Source organism: Pteronotus mesoamericanus, unplaced genomic scaffold (assembly GCF_021234165.1).
Source record: "Pteronotus mesoamericanus isolate MK-2021 breed Mesoamerican mustached bat unplaced genomic scaffold, CSHL_Meso_final contig_935, whole genome shotgun sequence".
In the NCBI taxonomy this organism is placed as follows: Eukaryota; Metazoa; Chordata; class Mammalia; order Chiroptera; family Mormoopidae; genus Pteronotus; species Pteronotus mesoamericanus.
In genome coordinates, this window is record NW_026555283.1 from 55,365 (window position 1) to 75,255 (window position 19,891).

The following is a 19,891-nucleotide window of genomic DNA, read 5'->3' on the forward strand; positions in this document are numbered from 1 at the left end:
TTATTTTCTCTTATATAATCATTTGGCTGGGATATAAAGCTTACATATTGTAAGTTCAAATCGAAACAATTTCACTTTTCGTTGTTTTATTTTGTTTTTGCGGTTACTCTTAAAAGACACTAGGTTTTCAAAGCTCTACTATTTGGGACTGATAGTGTTTATTCACTCCTTTTATCCAAAATAACATGAGAATTCATTTCGGAACAAGGACTTGATATGAAAATGAAAAAAAATTATGTATACATATAATCACCCAGATTGGCTATACAATCAATGTTGATATTCTTGTTGAGCATGACACTCATGAGTAATAAACACATGACACTCTCATGTGATCTTAGAGATATGGGGTAGAAAATTATGCCAGATGCAAAATCCAAATTGCTTTGGTAGATGAGATGAATACTTCCAAATATTTAAGGGAGGGGAGAGTGACTACATGGCACATGGCCAGAGTGGCCAGAGCAAGGAACAGAAAGGATACACAGAGAAAGAAAAGAAAGAACTGACATGTCCAGCTAGGGAAATTTACAGGAGCACACTTCAATTAATACATGAAGAATTTCTAGGTGTTTCACTAACATAATTTTTTTTGCAGTGATGCTCCTTAGTTATCCTATGAAGCCCTGCTCTGGGTGGATTTTCAGTGTGTACTAGGTTGTCCACAAAACCAGGTCACAGTCAAAGATTTTGGTGGAGAAGGGAAGAGATAGGTTGAAAAGACGTACTCGATATTGTTCAAATGGAAGATGCTTCCAAAGCATATGTTCAGCTGAGGGTAAAGCATCCTGCCCATGTAAGGACCAAGGTAATAAGCTCAGCATAGGTAGTCAGAGTGATCTACAGTAGAAAAGCCATCAGAGAATAATGTGCTTAAAAAATAGAGCCAGAAGAATACTCTCGTCTAAGGCATGATTATCCTTAACTCATTTTCCTCTAGCTGTATTGTAAGTTTGTCAGTGAGTTGCATTAAAGTATGCACTGCATTATATCTGTAATCCACTAAAGGAACAACTGATTGAGCATTTACTAGGTCAGGCACAATGCTAAGCTCTTAGATATTTTATTCATTTCAAAATCTCTAAGGTAGTTATTATTGTTCCCATTTTACTGATGAGGACTCTTGGGCTCAAAGAGGTTTCCCCCGGGTGACACGATTTTTAAGTGGTAGAACCTGAATGAGAATGATATCATGCAGTATCCCTTACTTGGCATTATTGTGCTTGTCATCTTCTGTTAGATTGCCACTCTTAACAAGGTCATAATTTATGCAGCCTGGCTGGATGGCGTCAATTAAATCCACAACTGCCAAACTGGAGCTGATCGTCTTATCCTAGTGTAAAAGGAGAACAAGTCTGAGAATTTTATTATGTACAAATTTCAACATGTAAAACATGTGATTGCGTACTTATGTAAAGTTGCCACAACAAAAGCCCACAGAATTAAAACAGAATCTTGCCATTAGCCCATGATAATTCTCACTAACAAAGAAACTGAAGGCTGTCCTTCCAAAACTCTAGATACTTTCTAGTGAACATAATGTTTAATAATTACACAAATGCAAATTGTTACCTTAAAACTCTGAATGGAAGTTGATTTGCCAGCTTCACTCAATGTTCTGTTCACCCAGCTTACAATGATGTCGTCATTAGCTTTCTGACCATCTCCAAGATCTTCCAGGACATTGAGGGTGTATCTAAAAGAAGAAACAGAAGAAAACGTCCCAATCTATCCCATGAAAAAAAATGTAAACATTAGGAAGATGCTTTATCTTCCATTTCTTTTATTCCTTAGGTTTGAAAATCTAAAGATTTCATGGAAAGAGAGTCACGCTGTATGAAAAAAAATATTTCAAGTAGAAGTGGCTTGCTACTGATTTACCGTTTGCAGTAGTGGTGGTGCTGGCGGTGCGGTTTAAGATGTTCAAGCCCAGCAGTCTACAGCAGGCATATTTTGTACTAGCCCAACAGTGGTAATGTCTTCAAACGGTTCAGTGGTAAACTGTGCTTTGGCTGATACCCAATCATAATAAATGCTTTTTAGTATGATAGTTTTAAGAGATCTTTTCCAAATGGATACATGGGATGTTCATAATTTTTGCTGATTTTTTAAAATTCACCGACACTAAATGAGGCTCAAGTCTATGGGTTTGGTTTCATATGAGAAACGGAAATATTCACAGTTCTGTTGCCTACCTTTCAAGGAGGCATCATCTCCCACAGAACATCCAACATGTATTCATTACTTAAGCTCATTTCAAAGTCTAAATACAAAAATTTCAAAGATGCAGTCATTGACGTGGTTGCTTAGAAATAGTAAGGACAAGATCACAGACCTGTATAGAGTTGAGCTTAAACAGGAGAATTGTGTATCATACCTTCTCATGAGCTGCCAGACTAAAGCTAAAGTCAGGGTTTGATTCCCATCATTCAGGTCTTGCCCTCCAATGCCAACCAGGGAGAATTTGGCAGGATGCTTCCCCAATTCAACAGCATAGTTGCAGTTTTCTAGCTGCAAACACACAAAAGTAAATGGTTAAAGATTTTCATTTGTTTAATCTGTATATGTGTATGATGCCAGATGTTTAGCACACAAGAATAATAAGACAGAATTTCTGTCCACAAGAAGCTCAGAGTGAAGAGATTTTCAAAGAAAAGAAACAAATTTAGACAAGGAACAGTCTGTAGGAGAGATATGTGGCAACTTAATTATCTACCTTTTTCATGTTGGCTCCAAGTTTTGGGTATGGAGGTTTATTAACCTTACTCCAGTCAACAGGGACTTTAATTCGTTCATACAACTGTAAGATTACCAGGGCGTCTTGCAGGTCACTAATGATTTAAAAATAATTTAATTAGTGTTTTCAGACAGCTTGGCTTTTGTTTCCTTAAAAACAATAACATGACAGTGTCAAACAAGATATATAAAACCATAGATAATACCCAAAACATGTATTCTATCACTCTATGCTGAAAACAGAGCTAAGACCATCTGATTCACTTAAAAGTATTTATTGAGCGTAAGGCACTGTTTAGAAGCTAGGCACAGAGGAGAAAAATCCCTGGCTTAACATTAGAGTCAGAGAGAGAGACATTAAACAAGTACGTGGATAAGTGGATATGATTTGGGGGTGCCTATAAGTAATACGAAGAAAATAAGAGCTAAGGTTAGGGGTCAGAGAGTGGCAGGTGGTGGTCAACACCTGAATCAGTGTTGATCTGAATCTGTGGTTTGAATGTAGTGAGGAAGTAAGGCATGAGATGTGGAAAAGAACATCCCAGCCTGAGAGCATAGTGAGCACAAAGGCTCCCGGACATCATGGGTGGTCTGCTTAAAGTGTTTCCTGATCTTTGTCTCAAATTCTCCTCCCCAGAAAGGCATTTATGCATTCTATCACTTATAGTTGATGATAGTGTAAAGAGATAATGTGGGCTTTTGTGTATTTGGAAAATGATAACACAAGTCATGACTCAACATTTTGTAATATAAATAATCACTACAAACTAACACTTAGAAAATGTTTAGAGCTCTAATTATTTGTGTAGCCCTCATTCATGATGTTCATTACTGTTTACAATAGCAGTAGGAAGACTTACGCATAGAGATGGTTTACGTGGGGATTAACACCAAGAGAGTTCATCCAGTTACGGAAGGTTCTTTCTTCACGAGTTTCTCCTATTAAGAATATTCACAAATTTTATATATTCATTAGAAACCTTGTATATGTGCATATAATGTCAATGAATATGTAAGATTATTTCCTCTCTACAGATCTAGAAGTGTTCTTCGATATGGATTTCCAAGCAGTCTCTCTAAATACATTTTCTCTGGACATATGCTTACTTTTGCAATTTGTTAATTTACTTTAAAATTAAAGAATATAACCTTATTATAACCAGTTAAGCAATTTTGACCTTTAGTAGCTTTGTATAATTTCCTACCCCCCTCTAATTCTTCTCCAATATCTCCCCAAGTCCCTATACTTCAAAGGAACTGATGTTATCAATTTGCTCTGGTCATACAAACATACCCATTTTTATTTTTTAATTTTTATTGAATTTATTGGGGTTACATTAATTAATGAAATCATATAGGTTTTAGGTATGCAATTCTACAATATACCATCTGTATATTGTATTTGTGTTCACAAAACTACACAAGTTCTGCTTTTACATGCCTATATTAAAGCAACAAATTACTTGAAACTTCAAAAGTATACAATTAAAAAATTTTATAGTAATGCCAATGGATATTCAACTACTATTTATATTTGTTAATTTCTAAGTACTACACTTTATACATATATAACTTGGAAAAGGTAAACTGCCTTCCTCAAACTTAAATAAATAATTATCACACATTATTACTACTGTTTGAGTAAGTAAGTGTGAAAGGAACGGGGGGCCAGTTCCAGTTAGTCTGACTATGGAAGAATGAAACAAATACTGTACATTTATAGGTCAAATTTTACACAGATGTGCACTTTTCTGGTGAGAGGTCTAAAAATTGATCTAACATAAAATATTAAAACAAAACATTGGTTTACTAAGGGTCCTTAAACTTTAAAAGTTCCCTTGTATCATCCCTTTCTTTAGCTGCCATTTTTCACTCAGTCCTTGAGTCTACTTCTAGTAGGTGTTTGCTAAAGGAAAGTGGATAAGAAAACTTACTAAGTCAAGATTATGAAATCATTGTGGCCTGTATATTATTTCTTCTCTGTAGTCCTACTCATTCAAATTCGAAAAATCTTTAGTTACCTTCTAATAGAGTCCAGTCAATATCCTGGTTCTCTGGCTTGGTTAGTGCTGGATACTTATTAAACAGGTTAGCCACAAAGGCTAAGTTCAATTTGGGGTTTCCACTGACAACATCAGCAGGAGTAACAAACTGTCTGCAACCTAATTTGTCTGCTTGTTGAAGCATACTCTCAGCTCTCTTCAAATCATCTGTTTCCTGTTGAATTAAAAGAAGACATTTTTAAAGAGACCATACTAAAAGTATAGAAATGTTTCCTTACAATGATAGGCTGGATATACAATTCTACCTTCTCTTAGCCAACATAGATACTTATAAAATTGTGTTGAATAAAAAAAAGTTGGCTGTGCTGGATTTGCAGTACCTTGAAAATACCATAGATGGCACCAGACAACAGCTCTAAGGGCAGTACAGTAAGCTTCAAGGGGCAGCTAAACCCTAAGTTAAAAGCTAGAACTGCTTAGATTTTTAAATTAGGTCCTAAAGAAGATGTAAGGCTAAAAGATGAAGGGCACTGAAAAACCAGGGGGAAGTGTGAGCAAAGGCTCCTAGATAAATAAAATGAGCATTTGCGGGGTACAGACCAGTGTGAAATAACACTGTCTAGGAAAGATAAAGTAGCCTTAAAATGCTCTAAGCACATTTCAGACAGAACTCTAGAGTCAATGGGAATCATAGAAGGATTCTGAGGAGGGAAGAAAGAAAGGAGTGTTTTAAGAGGACCAATCAGGGAGAACTGACAGAAGAGCTTTATCAGAATCAGAATCAGTCGGTAGACTGGTGCTGTTTACCGAGGCACCTGACTCCCTTAGTGCACAGGATGATGCTTATTTGTACCAAGAGTGACCTGAGCCGAAGAGTTTCATATTTAACATACAGACAGAAATATAAGCAAACAAGTCTGTTACAAATTCATTTCTAGTAAGAGCAGTATAAACAGTTTAGCTAGTGTAATCCACTCAATCCTATTGCATAATAGGGTAGAAATATCAATTACTAAGGTTAGTAGAAAGCATTCCATATCTAATGGGTATAAAGAATGACAGGATCCTAGAAAGTTGATGCTGATCAATCTAGTCCAACTCCTTACTTTGTGGATGAACAGTGATTACCAATTTTGGGCAGGAACTAGCCCCAGATCAATGAACAAATTAATAATATAACTAGGGTACATAGTCCATGAGAGTAATTCCCCAAATTATTATTTCATGGATCATGAGTGTGTAAACATAACCACATTATTATTAACACAGGAGTAACAGATGCATGTATAAATATGTAGTCATTATATCTATCACTGTGATTATAATCTAAGTATTCAAAGGTCAGTCTCTAGTACTTATTTACTCATGCTTGCTTTGAATATTTTATGCCATCATTATAAGCCAATACCACCATAACTATGGAACTCATTAATGAACTCAAAATAAATCAAAGCTAGTCTTTCTGCCTCTGAATGACAAGTAGACCAATTTTAAAATAATTTTAAAGTAATACTTAAAACTGTCAATTCCACTACATATAATTATGAAGATTCCTGTAGTTATAAGAAATTGACAATAATTTTGTAAGATTGTAAAATTTAAAAGAAACACTTATACTTACATTGAAACCTGACATGTTAATATCTATCCTTGGTTCACCTTCCTTTTGTCCTTTTGGTGCAATTTGATTGAGAAGATGGAAATAGGCTTTGGAATCCTACAAATGAATTGAAAATGTTAGTGAGATCACATTTACAAAGAATGAATGTATCCTATTGTCCCCATTTTTGGAAGGATATTTGCATTGAATTTTATGAGAATACATGACACAAATCTCTGTCTTTTAACAGATCCTTTCCCCAGAAAAATTCATCTATCTGGTCTTATGTCTGCCTCGACAATGGATAAATTGGATTTTGTCATAATTTTACAATTTATTAAAGTTATCAATACAATAATGCTAGTAAACACATAACTAGTTCTGTACCTTTACTGAATTACTGAAGTCAATAAGCTTGGTAGATAAAACAAACAAGAAAAATCAGTGGGAGAGTAGGTATCCAGGAAGCACAGGAAAAAGAAAAAAAAAACCACAGGTTATATCATTACACAGCACAATACATAACACACCCTAAGGAAAAGAGATTAGCTGTGTTAAAAATGTATGTAATTGTAAATCTAAATGAAAAAAAATGTTTAACTAAGCAACACTTCAGCTGGTGAAATAACATTTAACCTTTTATGATCTGAATACACTTAACCAAAAATAAGCTGCTCTTTTTGTTTTGAGCTCCTAAAGTCTTTCAGCTCTTGAACATTTTTATTTTTTAATTGTTTTTAAATTTTTTTTAGTGTTATAAATAAAATTTATTCTTTCAAATTAGAGATGAGAAATCTAAACCACAAAGAGACTGCATAATGAACAAATGCCCAGTTTATTTCAGGAATCAATAGTACCAAGATTTAATCTGACTTATTCTCTTAAACGTTATGAAAGTCAATGAAACAGAAACTTATTTCCCTTCGTAGACATATGATTTTAAATAATCTAACAATATTTTAGGAGTTTTCTTTTTTTTTGAACATTTTTAATTGTAATCCCAATTCCTGAAACAAAGTGGCACTGCTCATATAGGGGGCAGGCTGGGTGAATTCAGGCTGTGTGGATACTGTACAGAACACAGCTTGAAATCCATATACTAGCACAAACACTTAATAGGGGCCTTCAAACACACATATCAAGTAAACTCTGCCTCCCTGGAATACAAGATGCCTTAATCCTGCTATGTCTGAAGACTACTTCCCAACTATGACAGTTTGTTATTACTGGGCTTTGACAGTCCAGACAGCCTATGAAGGACTACCTCACAGTAAACTCTGCAGATCATGTGCATCCTGATCCTCTGGGATGTTATTTAAAATGCAGATTACTGGATCCAACCCCATACCTACAAAACAGGATGACTCTCTGGGAGCTACTCAGAAAAGCTTCATCTTAAGCAAGCTACCCAAGTGAGTTTGCAACCCAGTTCCCCAAATTACTCTAAGCATGGGGATAATCAGGTGAGTCAAAGCCATTTCAAAGCAATTCATGAAAAGCAAACCCAGATCCTACCATTAATGGGCACAGGATTTTCCTCTTTCTGGTTGTCTATGATAGTTATAGTGCTTTCATTTATAGTTACCTACTGTGGGTGCAGAAAGAATAAAGAATCTAATCCTATGCATTTGAGAAGAACAGATAAAGAATAGACCCAGCAGAGTCTGTATTTACTATACTGAAAAGTGCTTTGCAGGTGAAGATGGATAAATTGTCAATTCCTTTTCACATTACTGAACAATTCTTTGCTTTTAAAAATATTCAATGCAGGCCTCATTTTTAAATAAGATTTCCTTTTGTACATTTAAAATACATCCCAGAACATAACATGTACTTACAAATGGTCTTTAGAAATGCATCTAATGCATAAAGCATCATATACTGGGCCAACATATTGTGTGAGTTAAAAGAAGGGGTGGAGCTTACTGGTCTGATAATTTGGGGGCCATCTGTAATTTTCACTTATAAAATCCGTAGTACAAATAGCCCATGACTTCCTCTCATCACTGAACAAATTGATATGATCATAGCCTATTGTTTTCATAGCCCTGTTGGTAAGTGACACCTGGTAAAGATCCTTGAGGTTTTCCTTGTGTCCCAACATCTGGATTTGGGAGAGAGTCCAGTGAGTTAATGAGAACTCTATGATATTTGCTATGACAATTTCTGCCCTCTCTCCTTGAGAAACCAAGGACACCATGCTACCAAGGTCTCCTTCCCTTGCTAGTTTCCTCCTACTGCTCATGGTGAACAGTGAGCTCCAGAATTCTGTTCAACACAAGGAATCTTTGTGGGCCGTTTATGTGCCAGGCCTTACGTCAGAGGTAGACTTAGTAGGAGCGCACTGGGGCAGGGGCTGAGGTAGAAGACAGAGACATATATATATAAGAACTCATCAGTACACTCAAGAACTCAATGTCTATTTTGACTGAGAGCACAAAACAGGAGAGGAGGTAAATAAGAAAGGGGAAGGGTAATCTTGAGGCCCTCTCTCTTCTAGGTCTTTACTAACAGGTGCACTGATGCCCGGGAAAGGCAGTTAAGAATAGAATAGTCGTGGCCCATTTGTTTTAATACTCGATGTTTAACAGTAAGCAGGATCTAAAATACTAGGACTGTAATACTTTTACCTTTTCCCACAAAAGAGAAGCTAGATTTGGTGCTCGTGCTCCTTACTTGGCTCCATCCCTCTACTGGAATCTCCCAGTGGGGCCAAGAGGCAAGAAGACTTGGTGATAAACTGGGAGGATTTTCCCTCTGTTAACCTGGGGTGAAATCTCTCATCATTGTATCTCCCCAGTGTGTTATGGTTCTTGGCACATTACCTTGATGTCAGCACTAAAGTTGTTGATTTTTTGCCAGCCCGAGTTTTCCAAATGAAAGTTTGCCCATCTAAGCAGAAGCTCTTCTGGAGACAATTTCATAAGTTCCTCCAAAGTCTCACCATCTCGAAGTAAAGCAGCCAAAGCTGTAAGAAACAAAAACAAACACATGGCCAATATATCATATGATAATGGTCATTACAAGCTCATTTTGTTAAATAATAGAGGTCCAAAATCCAGCATGACCTACTTTCAGATTTTCAGGTACTCAGAGTCTAATAAAAGATAAGTATACAAGCAGATAATTACAAGATGATACAGGTAAAGACACTGTCTTCTGAGAATACACAGCAAATAAACAATATAATTCTCCCATCTTTATTATTCTTCACACTCCAAATACCAAATAAATTATAGCTTTTAAGATTAGTATTTTCACATTATATCACATATTTACATAAATTGTCTTTGTTTAATAATATTAAAATCACAGATTTGGGGGATGATATTTAAAACAGTGGGAACTTTTTACCTAACTTTTTATTTAATGGAGCATAGAAACATTATGGTATTTATATTTAAGTATAAGTAATTAGCTCTTGAAGGGTTAAACCTATTTTTAATGGAATATAATTCAACTTTACATTTTCTATAGCATCTAATATGTAAAGGCTGCTCAATAGTTTTTGTTGTTGAATGTATGGAAGAGGCAGAGGGGTGGTTTTTTGGTAAATATTCCTACAGAAAATAAAGAGAGCTTGGATGTTTGCAAAGACCAGTGACTTTCAACCTTTTTCATCTCCTGGCACACATAAACTAATTACTAAAATTCTGTGGCACACCAAAAAATAGTTTTGACCAATTTGACAAAAAAAATAGGTATAATTTTGACTCATTCATACCAGATGGCTACTGTTGTGTTGGCTGTGGTCATTATTTTTATTTGACAATCTAAGAGACAAGAAGTCATTGCTCCTTACGAAATAGGTATTGCATGTTTTAAAGATTCTTGTTACACACTGGTTGCAAATTGCTGGCATACAGGACTGTTTAAATTTAAGCATTGTTTTATGAAGAAGTTGTGCAATCCTTATGCAATATTAACTTCCAATAAAGGAGATTTATATTGAACAAGATTGAAAGTGCCTGATTTCTGAAGAGGTATAAATGGTACGTATATCAGGGAAATTTCATCTCTCATGGACTCCACCTCATGCCATACCATTTGGGCACTGGGATTTAAACAAGGAGAGAGATGGCATGATCACTTGTATAGAACCCCCCTTCTGTTCCTCATCTCAGCCAAGTCAAAGGCTAGAAAGGATCAAACGGCCTGATGTCTATGCACCTGAGACGTTGTCCAAGATAAATCATTTGATTTATTATATGAGCCAATGTAATTTTATTTTGTTGTCTCCTTTTCCTTTCTCAATAGACTTCAACTCCTTTAACAAGACAAACACCACTGTGGAGAGGGCCAACACTGAGAAAAACTGTATTTGTTCAAATATAGGTATCTCTGAGTCGACTGAAAGTGCAATAAGTTCTTGAAGTGCCAAAGTCTTATAATGGATAAAAATGTACAAAATAAGACTCTTGACAGACATTATGATACCTTGAAATACTGAGAACCCCAAATATATATTCTTTCCCAAAAGTAACTGAGGATTGAAATGGTGATTTCTGGAGTAAAATATGAATATTTGCAGTGGTGCTTACAGGGAAAGGACAATGCAGTACTTCCTAGAACCCTATGACAATTGTATTGCATATGCTTATACAGTCTACAAATCCATGATGTGATTTAAAAACTTATGCTATAAGAAGGATGATGCTTCTGCTGGTGCAGGAAATATGAGACCATCAAGGGCAGGTTAGAATATTTTTAAGAGGTTTAAAGCTATGAAAGAATATAAAAGGAATTAAAAATGACAGGACATGATGCACAGTGGAAGAACTGAGTGTGAAGGGGTGAGGTCTGTGTGGGCAAAGGAGAAAAGAATACATATTAAGTTTGGGGACCTTAGGAAAGTTCCTTAAACTCTCTGTGCTTTTGTGTCTTTATGGCAAAATGAATTCTAAAGTGCCAAATGTTAAAGAAGAAAGTTACAATCAGGCTGTTTTCCTGAATAACACTATAGCATTACCTTATATTAAATTCTACTAATCATCTAATCACCTCAATTAAGTGAAAGTATGACAGTCTACATGACTAGAAAAAAACTCCATTAAACAACTTTCAAAATAATGAGTATGGTCCATTACCTTCATTTCTGCTTAATTCAATGTCAGCGAACAAACCGATCTTAATGATCTGCCAAAGCAGTCCCAAAACCAGATGAGGTTTCCCAGCCCGCAAATCCTCTGCACCGATGTTCACAACGTGACACCCAATGGCAGAAGCGGAGTTCAGTGCCAAGTTCAAGTTTTCCTGCAAGATAGCCAATTTACACACTTGCTTCTTGACCTTTCCTTTTTAGGAGTCTACCTCTCTTTTCACTAAAAATAACACTCAACACAGAAATTAAAATCCTATATTAGTTTCAGCCACACGTGATCAACAGAAAACAAATTCCAGACATTGGTATTAAAGGCAAACCTAAAACAAATCTCAGCCTTATTGCTATTGTCTTTTCTAGAATCCCATGGGAAGTTAACTTGGTATTTTTATTTGGTCACTTTGGAAATACTAAAGAAAAAGGCTGAGTGACTAAGGTAAGTATATCCATATAGGTTAAGTGTAATATTTCTAAAAATGTCTAATGAGAGGTCTATTGCATGTAGTTGAAAGAGTTCTAGAAATTCTCAACCTCCACATCCTAAGAGGTGTTCTTGCCTGAGGAAATTTTGCTATCTAATAGTTTAATACCCACTTAATGGAAAAGACATATGTTCCATTCCTTAAATATACTAAGAGTCTAAATAGAGGGTGGGACAAAAGTATACTTACAGTTGTATGTTTACAGTTTATTCCTGTATTAATTAATTAATTAATTACTTAATTTATTCAAAAGATTTTATTTATTTTTTTAGAGAGGGGAAGGGAGGAAGAGGGGGGAAATATCAAAATGTGGTTGCCGCTCGCGTGCTCCCTAGTGGGGACCTGGCCTGGAACTCAGGAATGTGCCCTGACTGGGAATCCAACCCTGGACACTTTGGTTCACAGGCAGGCACTCAATCCATTGAGCCACGCCAGCCAGAGCTATTCTTGTATTATTGTTTACCGTATTTTGCTGTGCATAATGTGCTTCTGTGTATAATGCGCATCCACGTTTTTGCGTTCACCATACACGGGATTATTATACCTATGTATAATGCATACCCTTATTTTTCCCTAAAAAATTTGGGCAAAAAAGTGTGCGCATTATACACAGCAATATATGGTAATAATTGTATTATTTTCCATAAGAACAACTGTAAACCTACTTTTGCCCCACCCTGCAGGCTTGCTGATTTTTGCATATTTGAACCACAATATGTAATGAAAAGAACATAGGGCTTTGGAATTAGACCTGGATTTGAACTTCAGTTTCAATGTTAACCTCAAGCAAGCTCAAAAACCTTGCTGAGTCCCAGCTGTCTTCTCTGTAAAATCTGGATAGCAATCCTGAACTCAGGGTAGTTGTAAGAATTACACGAGAAGATACAAGTACAGAGCCTATGGTCTGCAGAACAGGTCCTCAAATAGTAGTTTCATAGAAGACAGTGGGGAGAACAATGCATACCTGAATGATGAAGGGTGTAAGTTTCTTCTTGTTGATTGCTCTTTCATCAATTGTATCAGGAACTGAAAGGTTGATCATTTTACTGAAACAAAATTTTAAAATGAGTGGATTTCTTTTTTCTTTTTTTTATTGAATTTATTGGTGTGACATTGGTTAGTAAAATAATATAGGTTTCAAATGTACAATTCTATGATATAGAGTTGATTTAGTTTTGAAGAGTCTGTAAATATTTACAAATATTTTAAGGCTTATTATATCACTCATATAATCTGAAAAATACAATATATGGATGGCTTTTATCATGTTTATCACCAAATATATATATATGTGTATATATATAGTAGAAATTTAAAAAAGACCAAAATGTTTACAGTAGTTGGGTAACTTCTGAGTTGGGGATTGGAGTGTATTTTCTCATTTTATTTTATTTTTGTATTTTCCATATTCTTTTATAAAAATGAATGTGGATATTGAAAAAAACTTTATTGAATAAATGTTAAAAACAGATACGATCCCAGTGAAATTGAGTCTCTTCTAGATTATATAATTCATAATTAAAAATTCCATTTATCCACAAAGAGGCAAAGTTAGTTAAGCGTGAGATTCCTTCATCTACCAAATATTTCTTGAGTGCCTAGACGATGAGCTAAGAACACTATATTTGATGCTGGTAATGCAGTGGTGAGAGAGAGAAAAGTTATGTTAATTAGGCTAGAATCTATAACTTATTAGGAAGAATCTCATTTGGTAAAATTTGGAGTTATACTCTAAAATTTTAGCCGTTTATAACATTGTCCTAAAACATGTTTTTCTGCATAAGAAAAGTGATGTTGCTTTCCATGCAAAATTTAAGTATTAAATAAATGGTACCATATTATTAGTTCTCCCTATTAAAACACATGGGGAATTACTTCTTTAGCACTTCTAAAGGACCAAATAGGGAATATCTTACATTTTTAAAATCATTTTTCAAACAAGCAAAATGACCTTATTACAAAAAAGAAATTTATGTATTGTATAATGTCATATAAAATGTATCTATTGCACTGTTCTAAGCACTCTATATGAATGTAATCACTTAATGCTCACGACACCCCTGTGAGGAAAATACAGTAATAGAGATCATAATAGATGAAAAGTGAAATACAAAAGGGTTGCAATCTTGATTATAGCTCCACAGCTACTGAGTGGCAGAGCCTGACTATGACTCCAGGAAGACTGATTATATAGGGTATGCTTTTAACCCCTATGCTACACTGCCTTTATAAATAGGAGCATCATCTCACAAGGTGTTGATAATCTTATTTCTACCAAGATACTACTGGATCAGGGGCAGCAGCAGTGACAAATGCATTTTGCAGAAATAAGTAATTGGAGAGTGAGAACTGAAAAGTAGCTTTTGTTTTTTCTTTTGGAAGCTATAGTGCTTTAGAATAAAAAGATACTGGCATACTCAAATTCAACAAAGTCGTCATGCTCTACTTGCTCAATAATGAGAAGAAATCTGAAGGTGAGCGCTCCCCTATAAAAAGGCTCCCAGGCTAAATGACTGCATTTTAGATTCATGTTTTGATGGTACTTTCATGGATAGACCTAGAGATGAAATGAAATAGGCAGAACCGAGATAATTTTCAATTCTAACTATTTCCCAAGATGACGCTGTCAAGCATCCAGAAACAAATAAATCAATTACATGGAAAGTAACTTAGGAGACTTGTATATAAAATAAGCCAACATTTTACCAAAGCACAATTCCATCACCAACAGCTTTGAACAGGTCATCGGTATTTGGGTTCATTGGTATAACATGTCGGCAATCGGGATCATTTTCCAAAGCTTTGTTGATCCAGTTAACAAAAGCATATTTTTCTTCCTCTAAAATTATGTTGAATAACAAGAAATTAGTTCATACTCTAGGTTAAATATGACCTTAAAGCCTAAAATAGTTGTTTAGTAATGCTGAATACTAATGTGTCACAAGCATGTAGTTACCCTCTTTGGAAACCCAGACATTTGAATACAACCCAGTGGTTATTAGGAATTATAAAGTTAACCACAACAATAATTACAAAAAAAAAAAAAAAACCCAACAAAAAAACAGCAGAGTTAACTGACTCTTAGAGAATTTAGTCACAAAACTTAAAAAAATATTTTTATATTACTGTAGAACTCTATTATAATAAAGCTTGTCATTGTACATACTGTATCATGTCTCTTGCAAGCTACCAAAGCCATACAATAAATATTTACAAATGCCTTTAAGGCAAATATTAGTTGCAAGTCCAAATACATGTCACAAAGGACTTGTGTGTTCTTGATTAGGAGGCGATGTTTTTCTAGTGACCCTCCTTGACATTATAGCATGCACCCTACTTAATTCATTGTGTTAACTTAGTGCACATGAAACTCTTACCTGAGTAAGAATGCTGTGTTCCTTCACTGGAGAGCTCTGAAGTTCCTCCCAGAGCACAAATCCCTTCTTTCCTGTTAATTGCTTTGCGGAAGGTTTTAGCAATATCACTGCTTTTTACCTCTTGGAAAATCTAGTAATTAAAATATGTTGTCAATTCACAATTAATTTTACATCAGGCCGAACAATAAGCATGTTTATCTTCTTTTATACTCTGATCACTTAAGTTCCCCGCCCCCCTTTGTGATGAGCATTAAAAAAATATGGAGCACTGGGTTTGAGTTTTTCAAATGGCAAACAAGTGCTATTGGTAAACAATAAATGGTAAACAATACTGCTACTGAAAATGAAGTGCCAGAAAGTCAACTGCACACACTTGTCAAAAACATTAAGTGCCACATGCAGTGAATCTGCTTTAAGCTGAAAACTAGTGTGGTTCAAAGGCATAGGTAAATCTGTTAATTTTCTATGAACAAGGGAAGCTTTGTTCTTTTCTGGGGAGAAGAGGTTGAAAGATCCCCCTTCTTTAACCACAATTCTTAGTGCAAAGAAAGATGAAAATTTATGACTCAACAAAAAAACCCCCATTTATTGGTATAACAGGGGCTCAGTAAGAGTTTGTTCAATCAAAATGTATAGAATAAGGTGAAAAAATGTGTTAAGTTGGCAGTAATCAATGACTATTGAGAATAAACACAGAAAAGAGGCTTTTCAGTGATTGTCTTGTTTGTGCATTTATGAAGTTCAGCCTCTCTGCACAACAAGGAACATGGCTAACTAAATTAACTCGCAAATTTTAATTGTCCAAGAGCAGGCTGTAGCAAAGCAAATGTCGCACCCTACTCTAACCACTTGGTTGAATGAATTGACATTCTAAACGTCTTCCTAAACACTGGAATTTGCCTAACCCTAAATTTGTTCCCGATCTACTAATGTTCATGGCTAAATTAACCACTGCCAGTAAAACGAGAGCAGGATGTAGCATCTCCATAAACATTTATTTAAAAGGTGTTTAGAACACTTAAGTGCACTTATCAAAAGAAACTTGCAGGCCTAATGAAAAAATTGCTGAACCCATAAAAAATAACTTGAAGGCCTTTAGCGTTACTGATAAGTACATTCTCTTACATATACTCATTCCAGAAGTGCAGCCTTCGTTTGAAATTCATAGAACAGGGTCAGTTCAGGTTGTATCTGGGAAGGCAAGCATGAAATCCAGGCCATGCTCCACTAAACCAGGCCTGCCTTACATCTTCTGCTAGCCTGTGGAAGGCAGAAAGCGGGAGTGCCTTTTCACATTTAGTTTTTCCAGGGGGGCACCTTTTTGAAATTAATCCACCCAGGGAGCAACTTTTTATAACAGAAAAGTTGCTACTGGTGTTATCAGTGGCCCTATCACAAAGTCATCTTTTGCTGTTACCTTTCTTGTATCTTGACTTTCCTTGGATTTATAAACCCAATTTTATATAGGAAAATAGTAAGTTTTACAAAATCAAGCTTACTCAATTTCTATAGCTGGAATTTTGTGCTATACCTGTAATTTCGAAGGCAGAATTTTAGAATGGATGTGGGTGTGTATGTAGGGGTCTATATCTGTACATGTATGTCGATACCCCCAGACACACTGACTACTCTAAATACTGCACACAGCCAGTGAAATCTCTCTCCTTTCTCTCTGGATTCCTTGACTCCTGTAGTGTGAAGCTGCCTCATGCACTCTGGGTAACTTTCAAATTATTAAAATTATTTTTACTTATATTCTGATTTTTTAGTCCTTTAATTTTATTCAATTTACCATACTTCCAGTATTATAAAACAAAATGGTTACCTGGGAATGTACCATTCTTAACTGTGATGCATTTTGTTCCCATAATTCCTCTTTTTACAACTATTATTTTGGTTCAGTGAAAAACAATATTCAGCCCTGACTGATGTGGTTCAGTGGGTTGAGCATCACCCTGTGAACTGAAAGGTCCCCGGTTCAATTCCTGGTTGGGGCACATGCTTGGGTTGTGGGCCAAGTCCCCAGTTGGGGGCATGCAAGAGGCAACCGACTGATATTTCTCTCATGCATCAAATCGATGTTTCTCTCTGTCCCTTTTTCCCTCCCTTCCCCTCTCTTTAAAAATAAATAAATAAAATCTTTTAAAATATTTAAAAAAACAATATTCACTATTCTACCTCATTCTGAACTTTATTTCATTTAGTGAACACATTGTCCAGTAAATTAAAATCTAAAATGTGTACATTTCCTCATCACTAACATACCATCAATCACTGGAATGACAAAAAGTGTCCAAATTGTTACTGCTTCAGAATGGCATCTGAAAAGTTATTTTTCTTAGTACAAACACTTTTACATCAAGGATCACTTTGTTTTAAAAATTAGGAAACAACCTAATTTTTCCATGATCACAATTTCAGCTGAAAAATCTAAATTTATATACATCATGGAAAAGAGGAGTGATATATATATAGTGGCAGTGGTCATAATAATAATAAATGCTGTTCAATATTGTAATGCTATTACTTAACACAGGTCTAGTTAAATTCCCGATGCTCAGGAATGACATTCAAGCTTGTGATGAAATTAGTTAATTTTTAATTGTCTTAGAAAAGTTACATGACCTTCATTTTCTTTTTTTTTAAAAGATATTTATTCATTTTTAGAGAGAGGGGAAGAGACGGAGAAAGAGCGAGAAAGAAACATCTATCGGTTGCCTCTCACACACCCCCAACTGGGCACGTGGCCTGCAACCCAGGCACGTGCTCTGACTGGGAATCAAACCTGCAACCTTCCAGTTTGCAGGCTGGCACACAATCCACTGAGCTCATTTTCTAAATATTTTTTAAAAATTATTACAGCCAAGCTCATTTTTTCATTTCTATAGTATTTTCCTCTGTTCTTTAGATTTAAAACATTAAAAGATGTAAATGAATTGCAGATTTACACATGTCAAATTGATTCACTACGCGAGAATCTGTATTTTGTTTTGCTATTTTAGAAAAGAAATTGCTGGAGTAGGTGACAAAGCTATTTGAATATAAGCCTAGGCTAAAAAGAATCTCTGAAATCAGAGATAACACAGGTCCAACTACTGTGCTAGACTTCTCAGTGAGTATTTTCAAAGCTGCCCATTGTGATTCTAATGAGCTCACTGTTTTGTGCTATTTTCCCTGAAGAGGAAGAACTTGTTTTATCATGTGTGAACAAACTCTTGGTGTGCACTGCTCACTCTGAGTCTATACATCTTTTCCAGTCTCTTTTATGGAATATACAGGGTCTGGCACAAATAATGCCCCTTCTATTTCAAAATCTTTTATTACAAAATCATAAGCATGTAATTCTGTAACATAACAATATCACACTCAAGCACACCATATGACATTTTAGGTGACACGTTCAAATTAAAACTATGCATTATTACACCCATATTATTACCCTACCAACCACACTCAAGCAGGCATTACTTCAGCTGGACCCTGTATATGTTTCTTATTCCTTTTAAAAGTTTCATCTCCTTTCTAGTTTAGCACAGAGCTAGTGGCCAAACCAAAAAAAAAAAAAAATCCAGAGGCACAGAACTTAAGAAGGAAGTATTTCAGAAAGACTTGCAAAATAACATTGACTGGCTTCCAGTGTTTGAGGCTTGTTTTCAAAGTAGGTTTAAATGTGTACTTTTGGTGTATGTGGGGGTGGGGTGGGGGTGTAATCTGTTGTAGGCCTAAACTTAGTAATAACATGAAAAGAACACTGCTCTTAAAAAAAAAAAACTACCAACAACTAACACCTATATAGCATTTGATATATGCCTGGCACTGTTCTAAGCACTTTATTTGCTGTTGGTACTATTAGTAAAAGTTCTCAAACAGGTCAACGACTTGTTACCATTAAGCAAAAGCAAGCTTCTCACTGTGAAAATAAGAGTTTAATGCACACGTCTCTGTTGGAAGAACTTATTGCCAAACCAGTCTTTTCACAGATGCAAGAAAAAAACCCCCAATATTATCTTCTTAAAAGTAACTTTTTAAGTATAAAAGCCTAGTAATTTAATTTTGAAATACGAGAAACAAAATCAGCGCATCAAATTTAATTTTAACATTTGAAGTTTACATATACTTTAGGGACTCTGCCTCATATATATTCTCCAAAATAATATGGGCTATATTGTTTGTAGCCTGGTTTGCAATTAACACCCCTTAAGCAGCAATTTAAATGAAAAACAAAATGCTAATATGCAACAACAAGTTTATTTCTATTTCCTTATGTTAATACCTGACAAGAATAGCTTCCTCTTTCTCAGATACCTAAGATCTACCCATATGATGACTTGTGAGCTGTTTCATTGATGACAAAGCAGATGAGAGTGAACAAACATTTGGTTAAACGCCCATCTTTTTTTCAGTACAGTCATGGTGGTATCATTCTGAAACTTCAGGCAGGTTATTTTTACTGTCCTTCACATTTCAAATCTCTTGAACAGAAGAAAGACAACTGGAAAAAGCCACTAATTCCCTGTGTAATGTTGGGCATGTCACTTCCTTCTTCAGGAACCCAGGTTATTTCTTTTATTTGAAAAATAGAGTATAAATAG

The 19,891-nt window shown here is 35.4% G+C and overlaps 1 protein-coding gene across 3 annotated transcripts in view; it reads right to left on the reverse strand.

The window, feature by feature from the left end:
* LOC129080842 (plastin-3) overlaps positions 1–19,891 on the reverse strand; it is an 81,848-nt gene that overhangs the window by 1,300 nt on the left and 60,657 nt on the right. For all 3 annotated transcript variants that reach the window (XM_054586292.1, XM_054586293.1, XM_054586294.1), the window contains exons 5-16: positions 15,300–15,429; positions 14,629–14,761; positions 12,887–12,968; positions 11,427–11,592; positions 9,165–9,307; positions 6,361–6,456; positions 4,758–4,953; positions 3,597–3,675; positions 2,717–2,831; positions 2,378–2,511; positions 1,573–1,696; positions 1,209–1,333 (exon numbers count right to left, since the gene is read on the reverse strand). In XM_054586292.1, coding sequence (XP_054442267.1) covers positions 1,209–1,333; positions 1,573–1,696; positions 2,378–2,511; positions 2,717–2,831; positions 3,597–3,675; positions 4,758–4,953; positions 6,361–6,456; positions 9,165–9,307; positions 11,427–11,592; positions 12,887–12,968; positions 14,629–14,761; positions 15,300–15,429 — 1,523 coding nt within the window. The remainder of the gene's footprint in view (positions 1–1,208; positions 1,334–1,572; positions 1,697–2,377; positions 2,512–2,716; positions 2,832–3,596; positions 3,676–4,757; positions 4,954–6,360; positions 6,457–9,164; positions 9,308–11,426; positions 11,593–12,886; positions 12,969–14,628; positions 14,762–15,299; positions 15,430–19,891) is intronic.